We start from the raw sequence: 21,719 nt of genomic DNA on the forward strand, positions 1-21,719 counted from the left end.
ATACAGAATGAGAACTTGTCTCAAAACAACAATAACACCAACACCCCAAAACAAAACAACAGCAACAGAAGAATCTGTCCTCTTCCATCCCCTCTACAGTCTGAAGTTCTACAATTAGAACCTAGGTCCTGGCACATGCTGGGGCACGCACTAAGCTCGACCTTTCCCAATCCAGAAATCTGACTCAGCATTTCTGCAGCCTGGAACAGCCTTTCTACCCACCATAACCACATCAGAGAGAAAATAAAGCTTCCTAATCGGTCCCCTGGGACCCAGGTGGGAGAAAGTGGGGGGCTGCTGCTGAGCTACAGCCCTCCCCGAACCCTCCCTGGGGCACAGGGCTGGGAACAGGGCTGGCCCCCTAGTTTGGGCTCACAATGCACCCCTCCCTTGCCTTGCTGAGCTAGGGCATGGCTTCTGTTATCTGAGGCCAGCCTAAGGTCCTGGAAGCTATGGGGACAGCTGACAGTAAGATGACATCCCCTCCCCCAAGCCAGTCTTCTGATGAACACACAACACAGGCTCTCCTTCCTGCTCCTCCTCCCCAGGGCAGCCCTGAGGGAAGCTGGAAGGCTGTCCAGTGACTGGCCTCAGCTGGGCCTGGATCCTACCTCAGGCCAGTATGGGACAGAAGGATGCCAAATGAAGGGGGTCCTGTAGCCCCAGAACATAACAGCAGCCAGGGTCATCTCCCTTGCCTCCTTCTCAGCTTAGGTACTCCATATATGTGGGTTCCCTGAGTATAGTGAGACCCAAGACATTATTGTAACCCAAGAGGCAGGCTCAGGGTGGTGAGACAGACCCAGGGTGGTGGTCACGGGTATTTCTGGCCAAGACTCAGCTTGTCCAGGCTTACATGTGACCAGTGATAGGAAACACCTAATAACAAACTTGGAATGGCTGAGGGCTGAAGGTCTAGACCTGGAGGGCCAGCAGGTCACAGGGTTCTGTTGAGCAGGATTGGCTTAAGGCCTTAGAAACAGTCACACCCTGTTGTGTGCTTCTTGGGGGGTGGGGTGGGGACCAAGCTAATGAGGCAGCTGACGAGGCCCTGGGGTAAGGGTTTCCTGCAGCCTCCAGCATGTCTGGAGGTCACTTCCACATGCCCAGGAGAGGCCAGGGCATGCAAACTCTGAGCCTCCAGTCTGGGATTTCTCAGCCTTCCCAATCTTTGCCAACCCCTGCAGAGGACAGCCATCTTTTGTAGGAGACCTATGACCCCTAGGAGTACTCAGGCAAAGTGAGAAACACATCAGAGTTGTAGCCCCTCAGTGAGCCTCTGCCAGAAGGCCTGCGCTCCAGGCCACCTGCCTTGCCAAAGTGCTGGGATTCACTTCCATTGGTTCTCTCCTCTGTCAGTCATTTTCAGCACAGGCCATTTCAACAGAACCCTGATCCCTGGGCAAGCCTGTGGGAGCCTAAGCCCAGGAGAGGAGAACACACTAAAAGCTCTAAGGAGGATAATACAGCCAGGCCCAAGGGAGGCAAAGGTGAATTTGGGCTAAGGAGGCTAAGCCAGCTTCAGGGAGGACATGGCACTTGGGCCAAGGCTATCCTCCCATTCTTCTCTCCCTCCCTCCATTCAAGAACATTTGATAAGGGTTGACTATGTGCCAGGAAGCTGAGATGCAGTAGTAACCAGGTTTTTTTCTTCGTGTGGCCATATTCAGGTGGGAGGAGGAAACTGGTAAACAGACAGACAAGCCAGTACACATCACTGTCATATACTATTGAGACTAAAGCTGGGCAGTGGGGAATGGAACAGCAGGGATGGGGACACTGCTGTGCACAGGTGGGGTCGTCACAACATGGAGCTGGGCCTCTGGAACACGGTGAAATCTGAACAGGGATAGAAGAGTTGGGAGGAAGGACTGGCTGGCAGTGTTTGGCAAACAGTAAACTAGTTCCTGCCATTGGGGGTGGGCAGGGCACAGAGAGCTAATTCTGCCTTCCAGGAGATATCGACAGAGGGATCTGAACAGAGAAGTAATAAGTTTCTGGGTTTTTGTTTTGTTTTGTTTTTTGGTTAGTTGGTTGGTTGGTTGGATGGTTGGTTGGATGGTTGGTTGGTTTTTCAAGACAGGGTTTCTCTGTATAGTCCTGGCTGCCCTAAAATTTCGCTCTATTGACCAGGCTGGCCTTGAACTTAGAGATCCGCCTGCCTCTGCCTCCCCAGTGCTGGGATTAAAAGGCATGGGCCACCACCACCTGGCTGTTTCTGTTTTTATTTTATTTTTTTTTATTTTTGATGTATTACGTTTATGGTGTGTGTGCCTGCTCCTGTGTGGAGCTGAGAGGACTTGTAGGAGTCATGAACTCCAGACTTGAAGCCTTAGTTATCTCTGTGGCTCCTGTTTCCAATTTAAATCAGAAATTCCAATGGGAACGCTTAGGGATACTGTCAGCTATGTCTCTGACAGCCCAGCTCGCAACGCCTGGTCTTCATCTGGGCCACAAACAAGAGGATGTTTCCTCAAGGGTCCTCGATCCTCACGTTGGGGCTTTTGCCACCCTGCACACTGGGTCAGTGGACCCCATTGGCCTGGACGAGAGGTTTCCTCTTTCGCAAATGGTAAAAGTAAGGTTCGTCTCGGGGATCTGCTCACATCAATTTCCTCACATGGCTGGAGTGGGGGTCAAGCAAGGTCCCCTGGGGGGCTGGAGAGATGGCTCAGTAGTTAAGGACACTGGCTGCTTTTCAAGAGGTCCTGGGTTCAATTCCCAGCACCAACATAGCAGCTCAAAGATGTCTGTAGTTCTAGTTCCAGGGGATCCGACACCCTCATACAGACATACAGGCAGGCATAACAACAATGCACTTAAAAAAAATTTTTTTTAAAGAGTGCTTGCTGCTTGTCCAGAAGACTAGAGTTTAGTTCCTACCACCCATATTAGGCGACTCACAACCATCAAACCCCCAAAAGAAAAAAAAGGTCTCTTATGTATAAAAATGAACAGAGACTTGGTCAGATAAGACTGGACATCAGCAGAGACCAGCTACTGCCCACCTCAGCTGTGCAGGATACCCTCAGTGCTGCAAGAATCCAGCCTCATGTTCTACCTGCCTCGTATCAACAGGCAGGCCCTCCACAGAGCTCTGCTCTGGCAAGCCCTCTCTACTACCCTGAGGAGGCACAGGGGCAAAAGGGAAACTGAGGCTGGTGAAGGGGACCCACATGAGACAATCTTATTCTCCTGATCACAGGCTCCTTAGTTGTCCCCTGCCATCCCAGGGAGCTTGCTGGGTCCTACCTCTGCCACAGTTTGGAGCCATGTTCACATGCCCTGTCTCTTACCTAATCTTCCTCGTGATGGGTGTCAAGCCTTGCATATAGTACAGAAGCCTCCTACCACTAAGCTACATCTGTAGCCTGGGAGATCTTTCTCTTTTTTAAAAAGGTACTTTTGAAAAATATTAAATTGCACGTGTGTATGTACACTTGCACACACACACACACACACACACACACACACACACACACACACAGAGTTATGCAAGGAGGCCAGAATAAAGTGTCATATCCCCTGCTGCAGGAGTTCAGACAGAGTTATCGCCTCATTCTGAAAGTCAGCTATAGAGAACACTGGCCAGATCCCATTTCCACATGTGACCACAGAGTCCTGACCCAGGGCAGTTAGGTGTTATGGAATGAGAGAGAGAAACAGCATTTCTTAGCCGTGGCTGGATAAACTTAGAAGACAGTTGCGAGAGAATTTAAGGAGGACATGCATCTCCCTCCTGCCCATCACACGCTACACACAATTGCTCTTCTTCCTTGATCACTCACATGCGGGTTCGTGAAGCCTTCACAGGAGCCCCAGAAGGCAAGACACCATTCCCCATTCTGCAGGTGCAAACAAGCCAGGCTCAGAAAGAATATTTGCCCAAGGCCACACATGGTCAATATGCAGCTGAGCCAGAATTCAAAAGGTGACTTGTCCAGCCACCCTGTCTACTACATGCTTAGTTACTCTCTGCCCTGGTTCTCAGAGTCCCAGTGCCTAATGTCAGCCCACATCGGTCAGATCTACCCTCAGCTGAGCCTAGTTATTCTCATGCCCAGATAATAGTGACCATTGAGGACAGCCCTTTGTGGGATTATCATGACTAATAATAACATGAATTGTTCCTCTGTCTGTGGATCACTTACAAGTGCTGTTATTTGCTTTCCAGCCCCAACAAAATATTCTGTCTGTGGTCCTCCTGGCCATACCTTCAGCTTATGGAGTGGGGATGGGCTCCTGCGTCCATCCATCCTTCCTGCAGGCTTGGAGGCACCTCACAACGCCACCTATACATCTGCCACATGTTTCCTGCCAGCATCCCTGCCCCACTCTGAAGGTTAGCAATGTCTCCCCTCAAGGGACTGGACTAATTGTTTCTCAGACCACAGAACAGCAGGGTCTGGAAATCCTATTCCAGGCACACCCTTCTGCTCTGCAAAATTTGAAAGTTGATTTTAAGGCAACCTGGAAATCTAGACAAAGGAAAACCCCATGGAACAACTGAATTCTGAAAAAAAAAAAAAAAACCTTTTAGATTTGTTTGTTTATGGGTGTTTTGCCTGCATGTGTATCTATCTGTGTGGCGTGTTTGTGTCTGATGCCTTTAAAGAGGTCAGAAGTGGATGTTAGAGCCGCTGGAACTGTGGTTAGACAGCTCTGAGCTACCATGTGGGTTCTGGGAACAGAGCTTGAGTTCACTGTAAGAGCAGCCAGTCCTTCAACAGTCCAGGCCCGGATCTGAGCTGGTGCAGTAGTGTGCGTCTGCAATCGAGTACAGGGCTAAGACAGGACGGCTGCAAAGTCTGAGGCCAGCCTGGGACATAGAAAGGTCCCATCTCAACCCGAATACTCCCTCCTCCCCCAAAAAAAATTATGAAGAAGAAATCAAACTTAAGGGATGTGAAAAACTCCCAAATCTCAAGTCTAGGAATACCCAGACGCTTGTGGTTTTAATAACGTGATTACTGGCATTCTGATCTTAGGAATTCTGATTCTAGTTCCTCATGGAAATTCCCGTTTTCCACTTCCTCTGACATTTGCGTGACTTCAAGCTTACCAATTTTGGGTGCTAAAAGTAGATTTTAAATCCCTTCTCTAAATAGAGCTACATGATTCCCAGGACTTTCGTGACGAAAACTTAAAAAACCCAAACCAAAGCAAATGGACACACACATACACATAAACACACATGTACACACATGCATGCACACATACACATGCACAGATACACACACATGCACATATACACATCCATCCATCCACACACACATACAGGCACACACACACAGGCCCCACTCTAGTGACTCGGGTGTGCAGATGAGTGGTGGAGCACATGCTTAGCATCACGAGGCTCTGGGTTCAGTCTCCAGCACCAACCAAACAAACAAATTACAAACAAAGCAAACAAAATAAAACCTTACACCTGCTTCCAAAATCCAGATACAAAATACAGTGATAGTCACAAATCTTAGTCAGGTATGGTGCTACACACCTGTAATGACAGCAACCTAGGAGACTGGAGGATCACAAGTTCAAGACCAGCTTGGGATACATTGTGAGCCGTTCCTACCAAGCCAACCAACTAAACAAACAAAAACTCTGCCACCTCATGAGTTTACTGCTAAACAAAACAACCCACGAAGTAACGGTGATTTGGTCAGAGCATTATCTAGAATGTTTTTCAGCCCACTAGGCTTTTATATTTCTACTTTAGAGACCATAAATGGAGCTCCAGGCCTGAAGTTTTGGGGAGTAGTGGGGGATGGCCTGGAGAGGGAGGAAGGGTTAATTGCACAGTGTTGTCTCTGAAACTAAGGAAATCCCCAGTCTTAGGCCTTCCCGGGAATCTGGACACAGACCAAGATTCCTGTCTTTACATCGATTTCCCTCAACTGTGATCTGAGGTCCTGCCGAACAGCCCCTCAGAAGCTTGTCTTCCGGTTTCTTCCCTGCTTTTGAATGCAGAAGAACAGTGATGATTATCACTCTTGTCAGGGGCAGAGAGAGGGAGAGTTGCCTAGGGGGAAAGTCACGGAGATCCAGTGGCTGGCCGTTGGGTCAAATTTCACAGCCGAGGGCTTTGGGTGCCAGCAGTGAGAGGTAAAAGGGACAGGGCTAGATTGACCTAAAGAGCTGAACTACGAGAGGGACAGAACAACCCACCCAGAGGTGTGGAGTGTTGGATGATGTGCAGAAGGACAGGAGCACACGGAGCAAAGTTAGACATCTAGGGCACGCTTTTACCCTTGCACCTGAGACCGGGAGCCCGATCTGCTGACCTCTGCCCTGCGGCCGGGTGAACTCGTCCCTGAACCAGTTCCCGCACTCCCTGGGCTCCAGCATCTTACTTGGCCCTCTCCCTCCCTGAGTCCTCCGGCTCCCTACCCTACCAACTCGGATCTGTGCCCCCTGCTCCTCTTTTCCTATCCATCCCATCCCAACTCTTTAGTTCTTCAACTCTTTGCTTTTTAAACTCAGAACAAACTCAGGGGCTTCTCCAGCCCGTTTCTCCATCCTTCTGCTCCGGTGGTTTAGGAACCCCGAGTCCTAGACATCCCGGCACCCCCGGTATCCCTTCTGTTTCCATTCTCCCAGCGTGCCCGCCTTCCCGAGCCTGCACAGATCTGAGCCGGGGTACTAACCCGATTCGGAAGAGCAGCCGCTGGCTGCGCGTCATGAGGAGGCCGCGGAAACCCCGTCGTTCTTGGCAGCTGCGGGGACTCAGGAGCACCACGAAGGCGAAGAAAAGCAGCCAGCAGCCAGAGACCCACAACCAAGGCGCGGGCCAGCCCAGCCAAGCCATGCTGGGGGCCGGGGGCGGGGGCGGGGCTGAGCGTTGCTAGGCGACAGCCCCGCCCCGGCCCCATGCGGGGAGAGGCGGGGCTCCTGGCACCAGCGCGCTAGGGGGTGCGGGGGGGGGGCACTTGGCTCCGCCCACCACATCGCGTTCTGACCCGGCCCCTCGCCAGCTGTGGCCTGGCAGGCACTGCGAATCCACAGCTTAAGGACGGACTGGCTCCTCCCCCTACTGGTGGGTCTGGAGGCGGAGCTCGAGCCAGCTTAACCGCGTGCTAATCAGGGTTCACATAAGCAAAGAGTCTTGCGATACAGGCCGGTCCTTCCCTCTTCCCGTGCAGGGGACTCTGGGAGAGGCCTTGGAGTGGTCCTCCTGAAGAGAAAGCTTAAGACTCCTAAATTTTATCAGCTGGAAGGCACCCGGGAGTTCGTTGGATCTTCTGCTGTTCATTTATTCATTCACTCAATTGAAGGCACTGTGCCAGGTTTTCAGGTAGTCAAAAGACACAGAGGCTAGAGGTAGCTTAGCGGATAAACACTCGCTACCAAATCTGCCTCCCTGAGTTTGAATCCTTGGACCCACACGGTGAAAGGAGAAGACAACTCCCACAAGTTGTGGTGTGATATGGTGCTTGAGACCACACAAATGCACTATATCCAGGCAATAGTTTGATAGTGTAGCATGTGCCAGACCCTGGGCTTAATCTCTAATAGGGAAAATGGGCTCATTCCTGGAGCCTACGCTATAGACTACAGTAAGGAGATTAAGTGGGCAAACAAATATAATTGCATGTATATGCATGTGCACATGTTATGTGCTCACAAACATAGATGTGATGAGAAATAGTGGTACGTATAATGAAGCGAATAGGGGAGTCAATATGGAACACAGTGGATCAACTTAGATGGAGAAGGCATGTGACATTTCACCCTGAAAAGAGGCCACAGTCCACAGAGACTTTATCGAGGTTATGCAGCCATGACTGGCAGAGCCAGGTCTAGCAGCTAGACATCGTCAGTTGCATGCCCAGTCTGGTTGCCACATCTGTATCTCCTCGCCTTCCTAATGAGTTCTAAAAGCAGTCCTAGTCAATGGGGTGGAGCTGGGTGTGAGAGCAAGTGTGGGGCAGTATCCAAACTGAGGCACAAAGGAACCGGGGCGGGGCTGTGTGCAGTCTATCTTGCCTAGCCCTCTGCAGGAAGGGAAGGAAACTCTGCAAAGGCAAGCTCACCATTACTCCCACTGGGAGACAGGCAGAGGGAAGCAGGTGAGGAAAGGCTCTTGCTTTCCTCCCTGACTGTTGTGCTCAGCCTGAGAGCCCTAGATAACCAGACCTCACATCTGTGGTCTCAGAGCCGGTCACAGTGCACTGTGTAGCTGAAGGTTTCCTATGTACAATTTTATACTTCACTCTCCTCCACTTGAACCCCACCAAAAAACAGTGGGATAATTCTCCCTTAACTGTGCTGCAACCCACCCAATCCTTGCTTTAATCTGTAAACTCGAGGCATTCAGTTTCTCTTCTGTTGGAACATCTTGAAGGACACAACCTGTAGCCTGCACCTGCCCAGTCTCTTCCCTGCAGATTTATTTCCAGTGCCCTGGCACAGAAAGGGCTGAAGCTGCCAAGGCCTGGGGCATGAGAGTAAGACCAAAGAGCAAAGTCACAGAAGGCATGACCAGCACAAGAGACTTTGTGTCTCTGTCTCTGTGCATGCAAGACTGAAGGATTGTGGGTCATTGTGGACATAGCCTGCTGCAGGGAGGGCTCTGTGAAACAGTATTATATGGAGAAATTAAAACAGTCCCTGTAAGCTGAAACAGGAAATGCAGGCTCAGGCAAGGGCCTGCAGGAGACACAATTTAATCTTTAACCTTAGCCCCAGTCCCACCATGGGCAGGTGCTTGCACACACACACCCCTATATTCGTTTACAGATAATAAACTCAAGACCCTGTTTATGAACTTCTTGGAGTCACAGCAGGGCTGGGGATAGAGAATGAAGGGGAGTGTCTGAGCAAACTCACGCAGGCTCAGGGAGCCAGCCTCTCCTACTCTGGTCTGTTTTGGAAGGTAGTCCATGACTGCTCCACATCTGCTGTAGTTTTCCCCTTGTCACACGAGAATCTGCTGTTCTAGCAAGCTAAATGCTATTCATCCGCTTCCTGCATTCTGCCCTGTAATACCTAACAACTCACAGCTTCTAGAACTTACCATATTGTTTTGCACTCCCATGCCTTTGTACACACTGTGTTCTGCCTGCAGTGCTGTTCATCCTTTGTTCCATAGATTCAGATCTCACGTGCTTTCTTGTGCAAGCACACATTTGTGCATTCAGTACCCTTTGGTAGGATACTAATGCCACGCCTTTCCACTTGCTGACTGTATCAGCATGTAGTCTCAGGCTTCACTAGCCTTCTCAGACTGGAGACTATAATTTAATGTATTCATCTTAGCTTGCCAGTGCCTGGCATGGGGCCACCTGCATATTAAATACTTACTAAATGTTCTTTGAAATGTCAAAGTCCCATCCACAGCCCACGGAGCCTCTGCTCGATAGCAGAGCCTATGTTCTCAACCTCCTCAAACGACATGCTTCTGCTTGTTACTTTGGGTTGGTTGCTTGGTCCCTCAAAAGTACCAAGGTTGTTACCACAACCTTGATTCGTCTGGGAGGTGGGCCTCTTTGCCTGTGGAGGACTGTTCTCATTAGGCTAATTGAGGTGAGATCATCTCACCTCTCTGGGCTACTTGTGGGTGGCACCATTCCCTGGGCTGCAACTGAACTGTTTGTAAAGGAGAGCAGGTATTCAACCATCCTTGTTTCCTGATTACAGATGAAAGATGACCAGCTGCTTGCAGGCTTCTGGTATCTTAACTTTCTTACTGTGATGCAATGTAGTCTTCAACTGTGAGTTAAAGTGACAGCCCTCCACTGTTTTGGTCCCAGGTAGAGACAGGCAGATCTCTGTGAGTCTGAGGCCAATTTGGTCTGTGTAGTGAGTTCTAGGCCAGCCAGGGCTATATAGTTGAGACCTTGTCTCAAAACCAAAATAAAACCCGTTTTCTCCCTTGAGTTGCTTTTCTAGGGACATTTTATCACAACAATGGGAAAAGAAATTGAGACAGGCCCTTTGCACATGCTCCTTCCACTTGGAAGATGAGAAGCAATCTACACCTTGAGCAGGAGAATGGCTACATTCTATCTACCTGGGTGGGGAGGATGCTATGGCATCTACAAGTAGATGCTTCAGGGCCTGTAATACCTAGGACAAGCCCATGGATGACAAATTGTGTGCCCCAAGATGACTGTAACACAGAGGCTGAGAAGGGAGCATCTGCAAATGTAAACTCATTAAGGTGTCAGGCACGTAGAAAAATAGTCGGTCCTCCCAGAGGCCCCTGATGGTCCCATTCTATTACTACTTACAGTGCTGTGGTGGTTCTAATGAGACTGGTCCCCATAGGTCACATGTTTGAATATATGGCCCGTTGGTGGTACTGTTTGGGAAGGATTAGTAGTGTGGCCTTGTCGGAGGAGGAGGTGTGTCACTGTGGGTGGGCTCTGAAAATTCAAAAGCTCACATTGCCCCCAGTTAGTTCTTGCTCTCCTTCTCTGCCTTGTGGTTGTTGTTTCAACATGTAAGTTCTCAGCCATTGCTCCAGTCCCATGCCTGCCTGCTGGCTGCCATCTCCACCATGATGGTCATGGACTAACCTTCTGAAGTTGTACGGTTCTGTAAGTTGCCTTGGTCATGGTGTCTCTTCACAGCAATAGGAGAGAAACCAAGACAGGTGACGGGAGTGGAAGAGTTCAAACTTCACTTTACAACTGGACATTGTCTGTGATTCTCACGGGTCACTCCCTCCTGCTGGAACATAAGTCCCACGAAGTTGGTGGGATGTACAACGCCTGGCCCTAAGACAGCATTAAGTGTTTGATGAATGAATGAGCGAATGACAGAAGGAAAGAATGGCTGACTGGAAATGGTATTGCTGCTGATAACTTTGACTATGAGAAGACTGGATTTCTCTTGTTTTGACCAGTGGGATCCATCCCTGCAGGACAGTTGGATGGAAGGCAAATGGATCAGAATGGTCCACATCTGGAAGGCTACGGTGGAGCTAGCTGTCCTCGAGCACTCACACACTCCAGGTCTTTGGCCACACAATTCTTCCTCCCTAGAGTAGCTCAGAGGCACTGCCAAGGCTAAAGTTTGTCTCTGTGACTCTGGGTCCATTAAAAATCAGAAGCACAATCGTGTGTGACAGTGCATGCCTGTAAGCTCAGCAATAGGAAGGCCTCATGAGGCAAGAGGTTCATGAGTTCAAGGCCATGGGCTACACAGTGAGACACTGTCTCAAAAGCAAACAAACAAATGCATGCCCCAAACAGCAACAGCGAACGGGCAGCTAAGCATGGGAGAACACCTCTGTAATCCCAGCACGGATGAACGAGCGCTGAGTCTGAAGTAAGGCCCAGTAAGTCTGAAGCAGGAGGATTGCTGTGAGTTCAAGGCTAGCCAAGTCTACATAGCAAGACCCTGGTTCAACAAACAAACAAACGATAAAACAGGGATGAAGAGATGGCTCAGTGGTTGGCACTGGCTGCTCTTCCAGAGAACCAGAGTTGGATTCCCAGCACCCATGTGGCAGCTCACAACTGTCTGTAACTCCAGTCCCAGAGAATCCAACACCCTCTTCTGGCCTCTGCAGATACTAGGTCTGAAAGTGGTACACAGACATAGATGCAGATAGAAAACACGCACGTAAAAACAAAAACAAGACACGCCCACACATGTACATGCATACACACACAGGTTCCAGGTTCTAGGGGTGGAGGCAGATATTCTCATGCCTGCTCCTTATTTCATCCACCAGCCAAAGCTCTGTCCCTTGGAAGGACAGCCTATCTTCACTAGATGCCTAGTGCTTAGCTGACTTACGGGATATCATCGGTGATGATGGTGATGATGATGATGGTGATGGTGATGATGGTGATGATGATGGTGATGATGGTTAACAATGATGACATCAATAACACCATGGAGGAGCTTAATAGATGGAGCTGTTTCAGTATTAAAGAAGAGAGATGTCACTTGGTATAGTGGTGTACCCCTTTAATCCCAGCACCGGTAGAAGCAGGTGGCCTGGTCTACAAACTAAGTACCTGGGTAGCCAGGGCTACACAGAAAAATACAGTTTCAAAACAGTATTGAGCAAAACAAATAAACAAAAAGAATAGGGATATCTTATTGGACCAGGTGGCAAAGTCAATTTGGTTTAGAAACACTGACCCAATGTGTTGTGGTGGCTGGGATGCTCTGGCCAGCCCCATTGTCTTTTGTCATCAAGAGTTTACTGTGGCCACAGTGACCTTCCCTCTGAGCCTTTGTGTTGCGTATTCTGAAAGCTTGGTTTCCTTGCCTCATCTCACCTACTTGACTTGATCTGTCTCAAGTTTTCTATTTCTTTCCTGCCCACCCATTAACCTGCCTTCTGCAGGGGAACTAACCAGTAGCTTCTACCCTGTCACAGCCCTGGGCTTTGCAGGGCTGCACTATTCCTGACCAGCACAAAGGTTTTGACTTGCCACATTTCCAGCCTGGTTCTATTCACCCCTTCTTAGGCAAACTGGTGGTCCCAGGTCCCAGCAGGTCACCATGTTAATACTAAACTTAGTACAGACACCTAATTGGGACAGCACACTTGTACTCCAGATCATAATAGGGAGTCAGCATGTGTGTGTCTTTCCCATTGTATTAATGGTTTGCTCATTCTGAGTTAATCCCTCCCAACCCCAATGCCCCTGGAAGAGAACAAGGCTGATACCAGCAAAAGCTACCTGACTTGGAGGTTCCAGCGCCTGAGCCTAAACATGGGGAAGACAAGCAGACAACAGAGACCATGAGCCTCTGGGGCTAGCCACCTGACCTGAGGGGAAAGAGCAAGCTACGGAACAACTGATAGCCTCCATACCCTGTCACAGTTAACATTCTATTGATGTGACAGACCAAACACAACTTGGGGAGGAAAGGAATTATTTCATCTTACCACTTAGAGTCCATCACTGAAGCAAGGGCAGCGACTCAAGACCTGAAGCAGGGGCTATGAGGGGTGCTGCTTACTGGCCTGTTCCCTATGCCTTGGTCAGCCTGCTTTCTTATACCGTCCAGGGCCATTGGTACAAGGGCAGTGCCACCTATAGGGGGCCGGGTCTTCCCATGTCAGTCATTAATCAAGAAAATGCCCTACAGACTTGCCTGTAATGGGGGCATTTTCTCATTTGAAGCCCCTCTTCCTAGAGGACCCTAGCTTGTGTCAAGCTGAGAAAACCAACAAACAAGCAAGCAAGCAAACAGACAGACAGAAACAAGCAACCACACTCTTTCTCCCTATAGAATCTGCTGGCTGTGGATTGGAGGATGACAGGTTTCCAGGATGTTAATCCACTCCCTTCTCAGATTGCCGGCTCTCTGATTAAAGCATAGTTCTCAGGCTCCTGTCTGCTCTCATGACACCCGCAGGCGTCAGCCAGCACTGAGCTCCAGTATTCCCAGTATGGTCTCACCACTCCACCGCCATTCCAAACCCCAGGCCTCAACTTCAGTTCCTTTGCTTTCAGCAAATGTCCTTCAAGAACACAAGCTCTGAGGCTGCTTGGCCCGCCACTCCGTGGTGGTTCCTCAGGGGAGTGCCATGACCTTCCTGCACATGTTTAAACAGTGGTACCCAAAGCATCCACCGTTCTCACCCTAAGAGCAAAGTCAAATTAAAGCTTCCCTCTAGAGTCTACTGCAGTGGTACATGAAATAGTCACAACACTCAGGAAGCTGAGGCAGGAGGATCTCAAAGTTCAAGGCTATGCCCTGTATAAAACAACAATAAAAAGTTCTCTCAAGCCAGGTAGTGGTGCTGCATGCCTTTAATCTCAACCTTCAGTAGGCAGAGGCAGGCGAATCTCTGTGAGTTTGAGGCTACCCTGGTCTACAGAGTGACTTCCAGGACAGCCAGAGCTACACAGAGAAACCTTACCTTGAAAAACCATAAATAAATAAATAAATAAATAAATAAATAAATAAATAAATACATGGAATCCCTGTAGGGCTATGGATGAAGTTCAGTGGTAAAGTCTAGCATATACAAGGCCTTATCAACCCCCTAGTGCTACATACATGCACGAATACATTAATTCATTCATTAATTAAAACTACAGCCTTGGAGGTGGCTCAGCATGTGTACACACACACACACACCACGTACACCTATACAGATACATGAACACACTGACATGCCACACACATACACAAAAAGAAAAAGACAGAAAGGAAAATTCTAATGTCAGGCTAGGAGCATGGCTGAGTGGCAAGAGCAAAGGCTTAATATGAGGAAGCCCTCGACTCTGTCCCCAGACAAAAGAAAAAGTAATTCTGCTCAATGGAATCGTCCCCAGAAGATGTGTAAACGGACCTAAAGCCACCTGGAAACAGAGTTGATATGACCTGCTAGACTTCGTCAGTGTTAATTTTCTGGCCTTCACACTCATTTTATAGTTAAGAAAAATGTGGACATTTTAGAATACCCAGTAACAAGTACAGGAGCTCCTGTACTTTTAAAAAATACTCTGCTGCTGTCTGTGGTGGAGCACACCTTTAATCCCAGTGCTTGGGAGGCAGAGGAAGGCAGATCTCTGTGAGTTCAAGGCCAGCCTGGTCTACAAAGCAAGTTCCAGGACAGCCAGGGCTGTTACGCAGAAAATCCCTGTCTCAAAAATAAAACAAAACAAACTCTGTAAACCTGAGATTGGTCCCAAACAAAGTTTTTAAAAATAGAACTTATACAAATAGAATTGTGTTCATGTGTTGAGACGGACTAGCCTTTTTTTCTTTTCAGAACATGGACATGGCAGTTTCTGTTGGCTGATTAATAGCTACTGTTTACCACGCCTCAGTTTTTTCTTGTTAACTTCTATTTTGCCCAATCTCCTCTCAGCAGCTCAGCCTTTAGTTCCTCTCCAGGCCCGGTGGGTGGGTCTTGGTTAGCCCCAGGAATGTGATGCAGTTCCTGCCCTGAGATAATAATAGCAAATATTTGTACAGCACACATGTGCCAGGCACTGTTCTCAGTCCTTTAAATAGAAGAGCGCTTGGCTCTCACAGGACTCCATCAATCAAAGACTGAGAGATCAATTCAGTGGCTGCAGGTCACATATCTGGTAAGAGGACAGGAGAGATAGACTGGGACCTTCTTGAAAAGTTTCTATTGTCCTTAAAAAGGACCTAACCAACGTCAGTGTTCAGTGTTCCTAGTCAAACCCAGGTCCTCTGCATCCTAGGAAGGCCTTCTACCACTGAGATGCATCCCATTTCTACTGCAGCTTTTTGTTGTTGTGTGTTTAAGACAGGCTCTGATGTAGTCCAGGCTGTCCTCTTGAACTTGATTTACACTGGAGACTGAGCCTGAACTTCTGATCTTCCTACCTCCCCTTCCTCATTGCCGGGATAGGCTGCACATGCTCACCACTTAGCTCAGCTTCCATTTCTCAAATGTCCCCTTTCTTTCTATAAGGAAGCTGCTTTTACTGCTCTAGGGTGCTGTCTTCTGTTTGTGCATCTGGTACCCCAGCAGCCATTTTGGTACTATCATGAAGCAGTTTAAAAGAATATTCCAGGGTGGCCAACATGTCTCAACTGCTAAAAGCACTTGCAGGGCCAGTCTGACAATCTGAATTCAGGATTCTGTGGAGAAGAACTGACTTACACATGTGCACTCAGATTCACAAAAACTCATTTATACCACCACCACCACTAAAAATGGGATGTCCCAGAACACTACAGAAGGCAGAGAATAAATGAAGACAACCTGCATCTCTGAAGACCTCATGGGAAAAGGGACATGGTGGCTCATGCCTGCTGTCCTAGCATTTGGGAAGATGAGGCAGAAGTGCTATGATTCATAGTCCATCCTGGGCTACACAGACTGTTAGTCACAACCAACCAACTCTTGAAGTAACCAGCCTAGAGTTTCTATGCAAATTTTTCCCTCTGTCTTTTGTTTTGGGGTGTGTGTGTGTGTGTGTGTGTGTGTGTGTGTGTGTGTGTGTGTGTTCAGGTCAAAAGAAAAGCCTTAAGTGTAATCCCCTGGAACACTTCCCACCTCCTTTGAGACAGGGTCACCAAGATTAGTTCCTGCCTTGACTTTGCCAGGATAACACACTGAAACCTGGAAACCTGAAACCTGAGCTAAAACGAACCAAACCCTTTCTCCCCTAAGTTGCTGTTTCTTGGAGTATTTTCTCAGAACAATGGAAAAGTAGAATGGAAACTTTGTTTATATGCCACTGGGTGTCACTTACTTCTTATACCTTTAAAGTCTTCTGTGACCTTCCACAGTATGATATGCCGTGATTACTTTATGAAAACAGAAGTCTTTGCATCCATTTTAGCTCATCTGGGCATGCTCTGTTCTCTCTATCCCAGCAGGCTATGTCCCTTGAAGGCCAAGCCTACTTGTCACTGTTCATTCCTTGTCCCTGAACCAAAGGCAGCTACTGTGACAGGAGAGCATGGCACTAACCCATTCCTGTCCCACCCTGTCCGTCTGCTGAGGCTCTCTTCTCATATGTCTGGCCAAGTGCCTCTGCCTCCCAAGTTTGGGATGGGATTACAGGTGTAAGCTGCCATGCCTGGCTGATGCATTTCTGTCTAGTCCTTGCATTTCCAGATTTCAGGTACTTCATTGCTCCGAAGAGATGTGTCCCTCATGAGTGGCCAGTCTCAGTGCCCACCCTCTTGCTGGTCACCTCCAAGTAGCTGCTCCTCAGGCTTTTCCACATTATGTGTCCAAAGCTGACCTTATCAGTCTCACATCTCACCCCATTTGCTTCTTCACTATCCTTGTGATGCTTGATAGTGACTTCAACTTAACAGGACCTAAAATTAATTAGGAGATGAAGCTCTGGGCAGGTTTGTGAGGGAGTTTCTATACTGGGTTAAGAGAAGAGGGAAGTGTCATCCCATGAACTGGGATTCAAGGCAGAAAGAAAAGGACTGGGCAGGGCAGTAGTACATAGTAGACCATAGGTTGGTCTATTGCTGCTTGTATTCTAATGCTGGGGCCCCCAAGACTGGTTACCCCAAAGATGAGAGAGTCCACACATAATACACTGAGTGGCCCTGCCCCAGTTAATTGTGATTGATAAAGATGCCAACAGCCAATAGTTGGGCAGAAGAGACATAGGTGGGGTTGGGGTTTCAAGGGCTTGAGAGAGAGGACCACAAGGAGGGAAGAAAGAGAAGAAGAAACCGCCATGGAATAGAAGAACATGCAGGAGAGGAAAAAGGAGAGCCACCATGGGTTAGCTGTGCCATAAAAACATGGTCCTCAGGGCTGCCCAATTGGAGCTAAGAGCAGCTGAGATGAAACATATTAAGTAATAATTTGGGGTTATCATTAGGAAAGTGGATCCTAATGAAAGGGTTAAAAATTTTCAAAAATTCCTAACAGGCTGAACAGAACCAAGAGTGCAGGTCAGCTTGGTCATGAGCTCTGTGTTTCAGGAAATTGGCTGACCACAAGATAGATGGTTGATTATGAATAGGCTCTTTGAGAATAGCCTATACAAAATGTTCCCCATGACTGTTCCTTGGACCCTGTCACAAACTGAATAATGGGCTGGGACTTTCCACAGGTACTCTCCAATAACCCTCCTTTACTCCCCCTGGGTTGTGGTTTCCCCCCTGAGTTGTGGTTTTTGGCTTTAAGTTCTCTCTGTCTCCAAAGCCCCAGGGTCAGACCCCACTGCCCCTGTGTGGGTCATGGGGCTTGACCTCAACATGTTGATCGAAATGGAAGCAATTTCTGCTTCATTCCCCAGCAAACTCCCAACTTACTGCCTCCCACTCTTGGACAAGCTCTCAATTCCCTCGCCAAGGCGTATGCTGTGAGGAAGCTAAAGACACAGATGTTCAGAAAGGTGTAGGATACTGAGGAACACTGGGCAACTCAAGAGCAGGGATTCTGGTCTGTTGATTGACAGCTGTACCCCCAGTCTGGAGATATCACCTGGCACACAGAGGCCTGAATACATATCTGTCAAATGATGTTTGGACTAGTAGGCTAGTTCCTAGAAGAGGCCTCCTCTATCCTTTCTCTGGTCTACATGATGTCCCCTAAATACATGCACTTACTTCTCTGTCACTGTCCTCAGCAGGTTGTGGGGAACACCTGGAGTTCCTTTTGGTGAAGGCAGTCACTCATCTGACGGGCTGGATTGCCTCTCCACTCTCCACTTACTTGGTGACTACTTTGGTGGCAACTAAAATATTGTTTTTCATTTATTTATTTATTTATTTATTTATTTATTTTGGTTTTTCGAGACAGGGTTTTTCTTTGTGTAGCTCTGGCTGTCCTGGAACTCACTCTGTAGACCAGGCTGGCCTCAAACTCAGAAATCTGCCTGCCTCTGCCTCCCAAGTGCTGGGATTAAAGGCGTGCGCCACCACCACCACCCGGCCTTTCTTTTAATTTTTTTTTATTTTTATATCTATAAGAGTTTAACTAATGTATACATGTGTATTGTGTATATGCCTGATGGCTTTAGAAATGAAAAGAGGGTCTCAGATCTGCTAGAACCTGAGTTACATACAGTTGTGAGCTGCTATGCTGGGAACTAAGCCTGTTTCCTCTTTAATTAACAGTATGTGCCCTTAAGCACTGAGACATGGTGACAGTTTTAAAAAATCTTGTTTGTGCGTGTGTGTGTGTGTGTGTGTGTACCTATGTGTGCATATTCATCTGTGAGTGTATGTGTGCGTGTTCTATGTATATGTGTGTTTTGGAGATATGTATGTTGTGTATGTGTATGTGTATGCGTGTGCATGTGAATGAAGTGTGCATGTGTTGGTCTGTATGAATGTGGGTATGCATTTGCATCTCCTAGGTATGGTCAGAGAACAACTTGAAGTGTTGGTCCTTACCGTCTAGCTTGTTTGAAACAAGGTTTCTCTTGTGGTTTGCTGCTGCTTACACCAGCCTGAGAACCTCGACCTCCCGTTTCCCCACAGGATCATTGCACCTAGTTTTTACATGAGTTCTGGGGTTCCGAACTCAGACCCTCAGGCCTGCAAGACAAGGCTTTACCCAATGAGCCATTTCCCTAGGCATCAGGCCCAGCTCATTGTACCATTATTGTGAAATCAACCTTTGGTCCTCACAGGTACTTAAATGTGAGGAAAGAATATCAGGATGCCCTCAGTTTCCATTCCTCACTGCCATCATCACAGACCAGAATGTCACATCTGTCCCACTGCTGGCCCCTTCATATCCATACACCTCAAGTAATACAGAAGTTTTGCAGGGAGTTCACAAGCCTGAAGCCAGTATCTATACAACTAAGTGCACATCCCTTGGTTTAACAACATGGTCTCAAGCCAGTTTTCTAGTGCTGCGCCCCCACACACTTCCTTCAGCCAGCCAGTACTGCTTACTGCCCTATGTTCTCTGCCACACAGCTTCTGAGAAATCATCTTTGTTTTGTTTGAGATTGGCTCTCATATAGCTTCCCTTATGTAACTGATGACAACCTTGAACCCCTGAACCTCCTGCCTCCCCTACCCAAGTGCTGGGATCCCAGGAATGGCCACCTTGCCCATCTAAGAAATCCTTTAAAGTAAAATTTTTTAGGTCCCAGGTGCCTCCTGCCCAGCCCACCCATGGGATGTGTTATACTCCCGGGAGGAATTAAAACTAATTAAGGCCCCAGCTTCCAATCTGGAGAACCTAATAGACTGGAGCATGTGCAGTTCAGACCTTAGGGAAGCTGATGTGCCTCTCCCTTTAGTCTCCTTGCAGCTAAAAATAATTGAGCTAGCTAAAGACATTGCTCAGCCAGCAGCAGCACACCTGCCTGGCACAGAAAGGCCCTGGGTTTGATCCCCAGCACTGCAAAGTAAATAGTAAATTTAACTTCCCTTTTGAAGGTGATTTTGGTCACAAGTGTTCAGTCAGTACTTTATCTCCCTCTGGGGAAAGTACCACGCCAGAGTCAGAAGTGAGTAATTGTTTTCAAAGTGCTACTTTTGTACTTGAGATTATGCAGGATTCAAAGAGAACCTGCCTCCCCATAGGCAGGAGCAATGCTGTATGCTTCTTTCCTGGTACCCAACACCCCTCCCCCTGCCCTCTATCCCCTAGCACCTTGCTCGACAGGTGGAGTGTAAATAAATGTTCAGTTGTGGGAAAGGAGAAACAAGAGTTTAGACTCTGCTAAACAGAAGGCCTGCATGAGACACCTGTCATTCATCGCCATGGCAACGCTGTAAGGAAGAAGATGTCATCCTCTTGTTTAGAGATGGGCACGCTGAAGCTCAGATGGGCTAAATGACTTGCTCCACCACAGAGCCAGTAACTACAGCGTCTAAACTCAGCTCTGGTTTTACTGGACCTGAAATCTGGTCTTTGCAATCACACTGTGCTGACAGCTGAGCCACCCATATGGGTAGCTGGAAACCAAACCTGCACAATTACTCCAGCACCATCTGATACACTGCCTCCTAACCTTGGTAAGTCACCTTGCCTCTGACCCTCTAACATTTTGGGATCAAGAGACACCCTCAGCTACTTAACAAGTTTGAGGCCAGCTTGGATTGCATGAGTTCTTCTTTCAAAATAAAAGAAAGCATCAAGGAGCTGAAGAGATGGCTCAGGGGTTAAAAGTACTTGCTATTCTTGAAGAGAACCCAGGTTTGGTTCCTAGCACCAACATGGTAGCTTACAATTACCCCAGTTCCAGGGGATCCAATGACTTCTTTTGGCTTCTCTGAGTACCTGGCACACAGGTGGTACACATACATATGTGCAGGCAAAACATCATACACATAAAATTAAATAAACAAATCTAAATAAATGAATAAAAACACCAAACCAAACAACACAACCAACAATACAACTCCTAAATAAAAATTAAAACATAACAGGGTGCAGGGGGGCTGCGCATACGGCTGCTAATGCATAGGCATGCTTTGGGTCTTCAGAATAGGGGCTGGCTACTGCTGCCTTTTGGCCTGTGACTGACTTAGCTACTGGACTCTTACTCTCAGGCTCTAGCCTCCTAACTCATACTCACAGCTTGGAGTGGCTTTTTCCTGAGGTAGGCCCATGTTTATGTCCCCCCATTAAGGATCTCTCCCTAAGGAGCCCCATCAGGTCCATAGACCCAGCCCTAGCCACCTACCTACCCAATCTCCTCATGTCCAGGGCCTGATTCTCTCTTTGAAGTTTCTGGAACACTTAGAAGTAGTCCAGCTTCAGTGTTTCTCCACCACTGTTGAGAACCACACCAGTCCCATGTTCAGGCGCCAAAAATATTGAGGCCCGAGCTGCCCCACTTTGGGCTGCTAAAAATGTTGCAACCCTCTCCACTCCACACTTGGTGGCCACTGTTTCCCGGCCCAAGCTGCTGCTCCAGTCTGCGGGTCAGGGTTCAGCAAGAGAGAGAGTGAGGACGGGCTCGAAGAATGGAGACCAGATAGAGTGTGTTTCAATCCCGTTTATTCTTCAGTCTCTCTTCCTAGTCCAAGTCCCAAGTCTTGAGTTCCTAGTTCCTAGTTGTACTCAATTCTAGTTCCTAGTTGTACTCAATCTAGTTCCTAGTTGTACTCCAAATTGTTCTCTTCTGAGTGTCTAATGTCTACTCTTACTCCTAGTGTCTGAATCTCTGTTACTCCAAATTGTTCTGCTAAATTGTTCTCTCTAAAGTGTCTGATTCTCTGCTTTTATATGTCTCACTTCTAAGCCATGCCTTTTGGTCACGCCTTTAATCATGCCCTTAGGTCTTGTCTCTAAATCTGATCTCTAAGTCACACTCTTAAGTCACACACCTTTAATCTCACACACTTTTAATCTCACACACCCAAGG

At 48.0% G+C, this 21,719-nt stretch overlaps 1 protein-coding gene across 2 annotated transcripts in view; it reads right to left on the reverse strand.

Annotated features, from left to right (window-relative positions):
* Nucleotides 1-21,719, reverse strand: part of Pnkd (PNKD metallo-beta-lactamase domain containing) — a 74,719-nt gene that overhangs the window by 18,491 nt on the left and 34,509 nt on the right. Inside the window, exon 1 of one of the 2 annotated variants that reach the window (XM_034497877.2) lies at nt 6,648-6,827. The exons of the other annotated variant lie outside the window; for it this stretch is intronic. Within the exon in view, the coding sequence (XP_034353768.1) occupies nt 6,648-6,808 (161 nt within the window). The 5' untranslated portion in view covers nt 6,809-6,827. Of the gene's footprint in view, nt 1-6,647; nt 6,828-21,719 lie in introns of those variants that run through there. 2 annotated transcript variants of the gene reach the window in all.

This window comes from Arvicanthis niloticus, chromosome 3, assembly GCF_011762505.2.
Source record: "Arvicanthis niloticus isolate mArvNil1 chromosome 3, mArvNil1.pat.X, whole genome shotgun sequence".
Classification (NCBI taxonomy): domain Eukaryota; kingdom Metazoa; phylum Chordata; class Mammalia; order Rodentia; family Muridae; genus Arvicanthis; species Arvicanthis niloticus.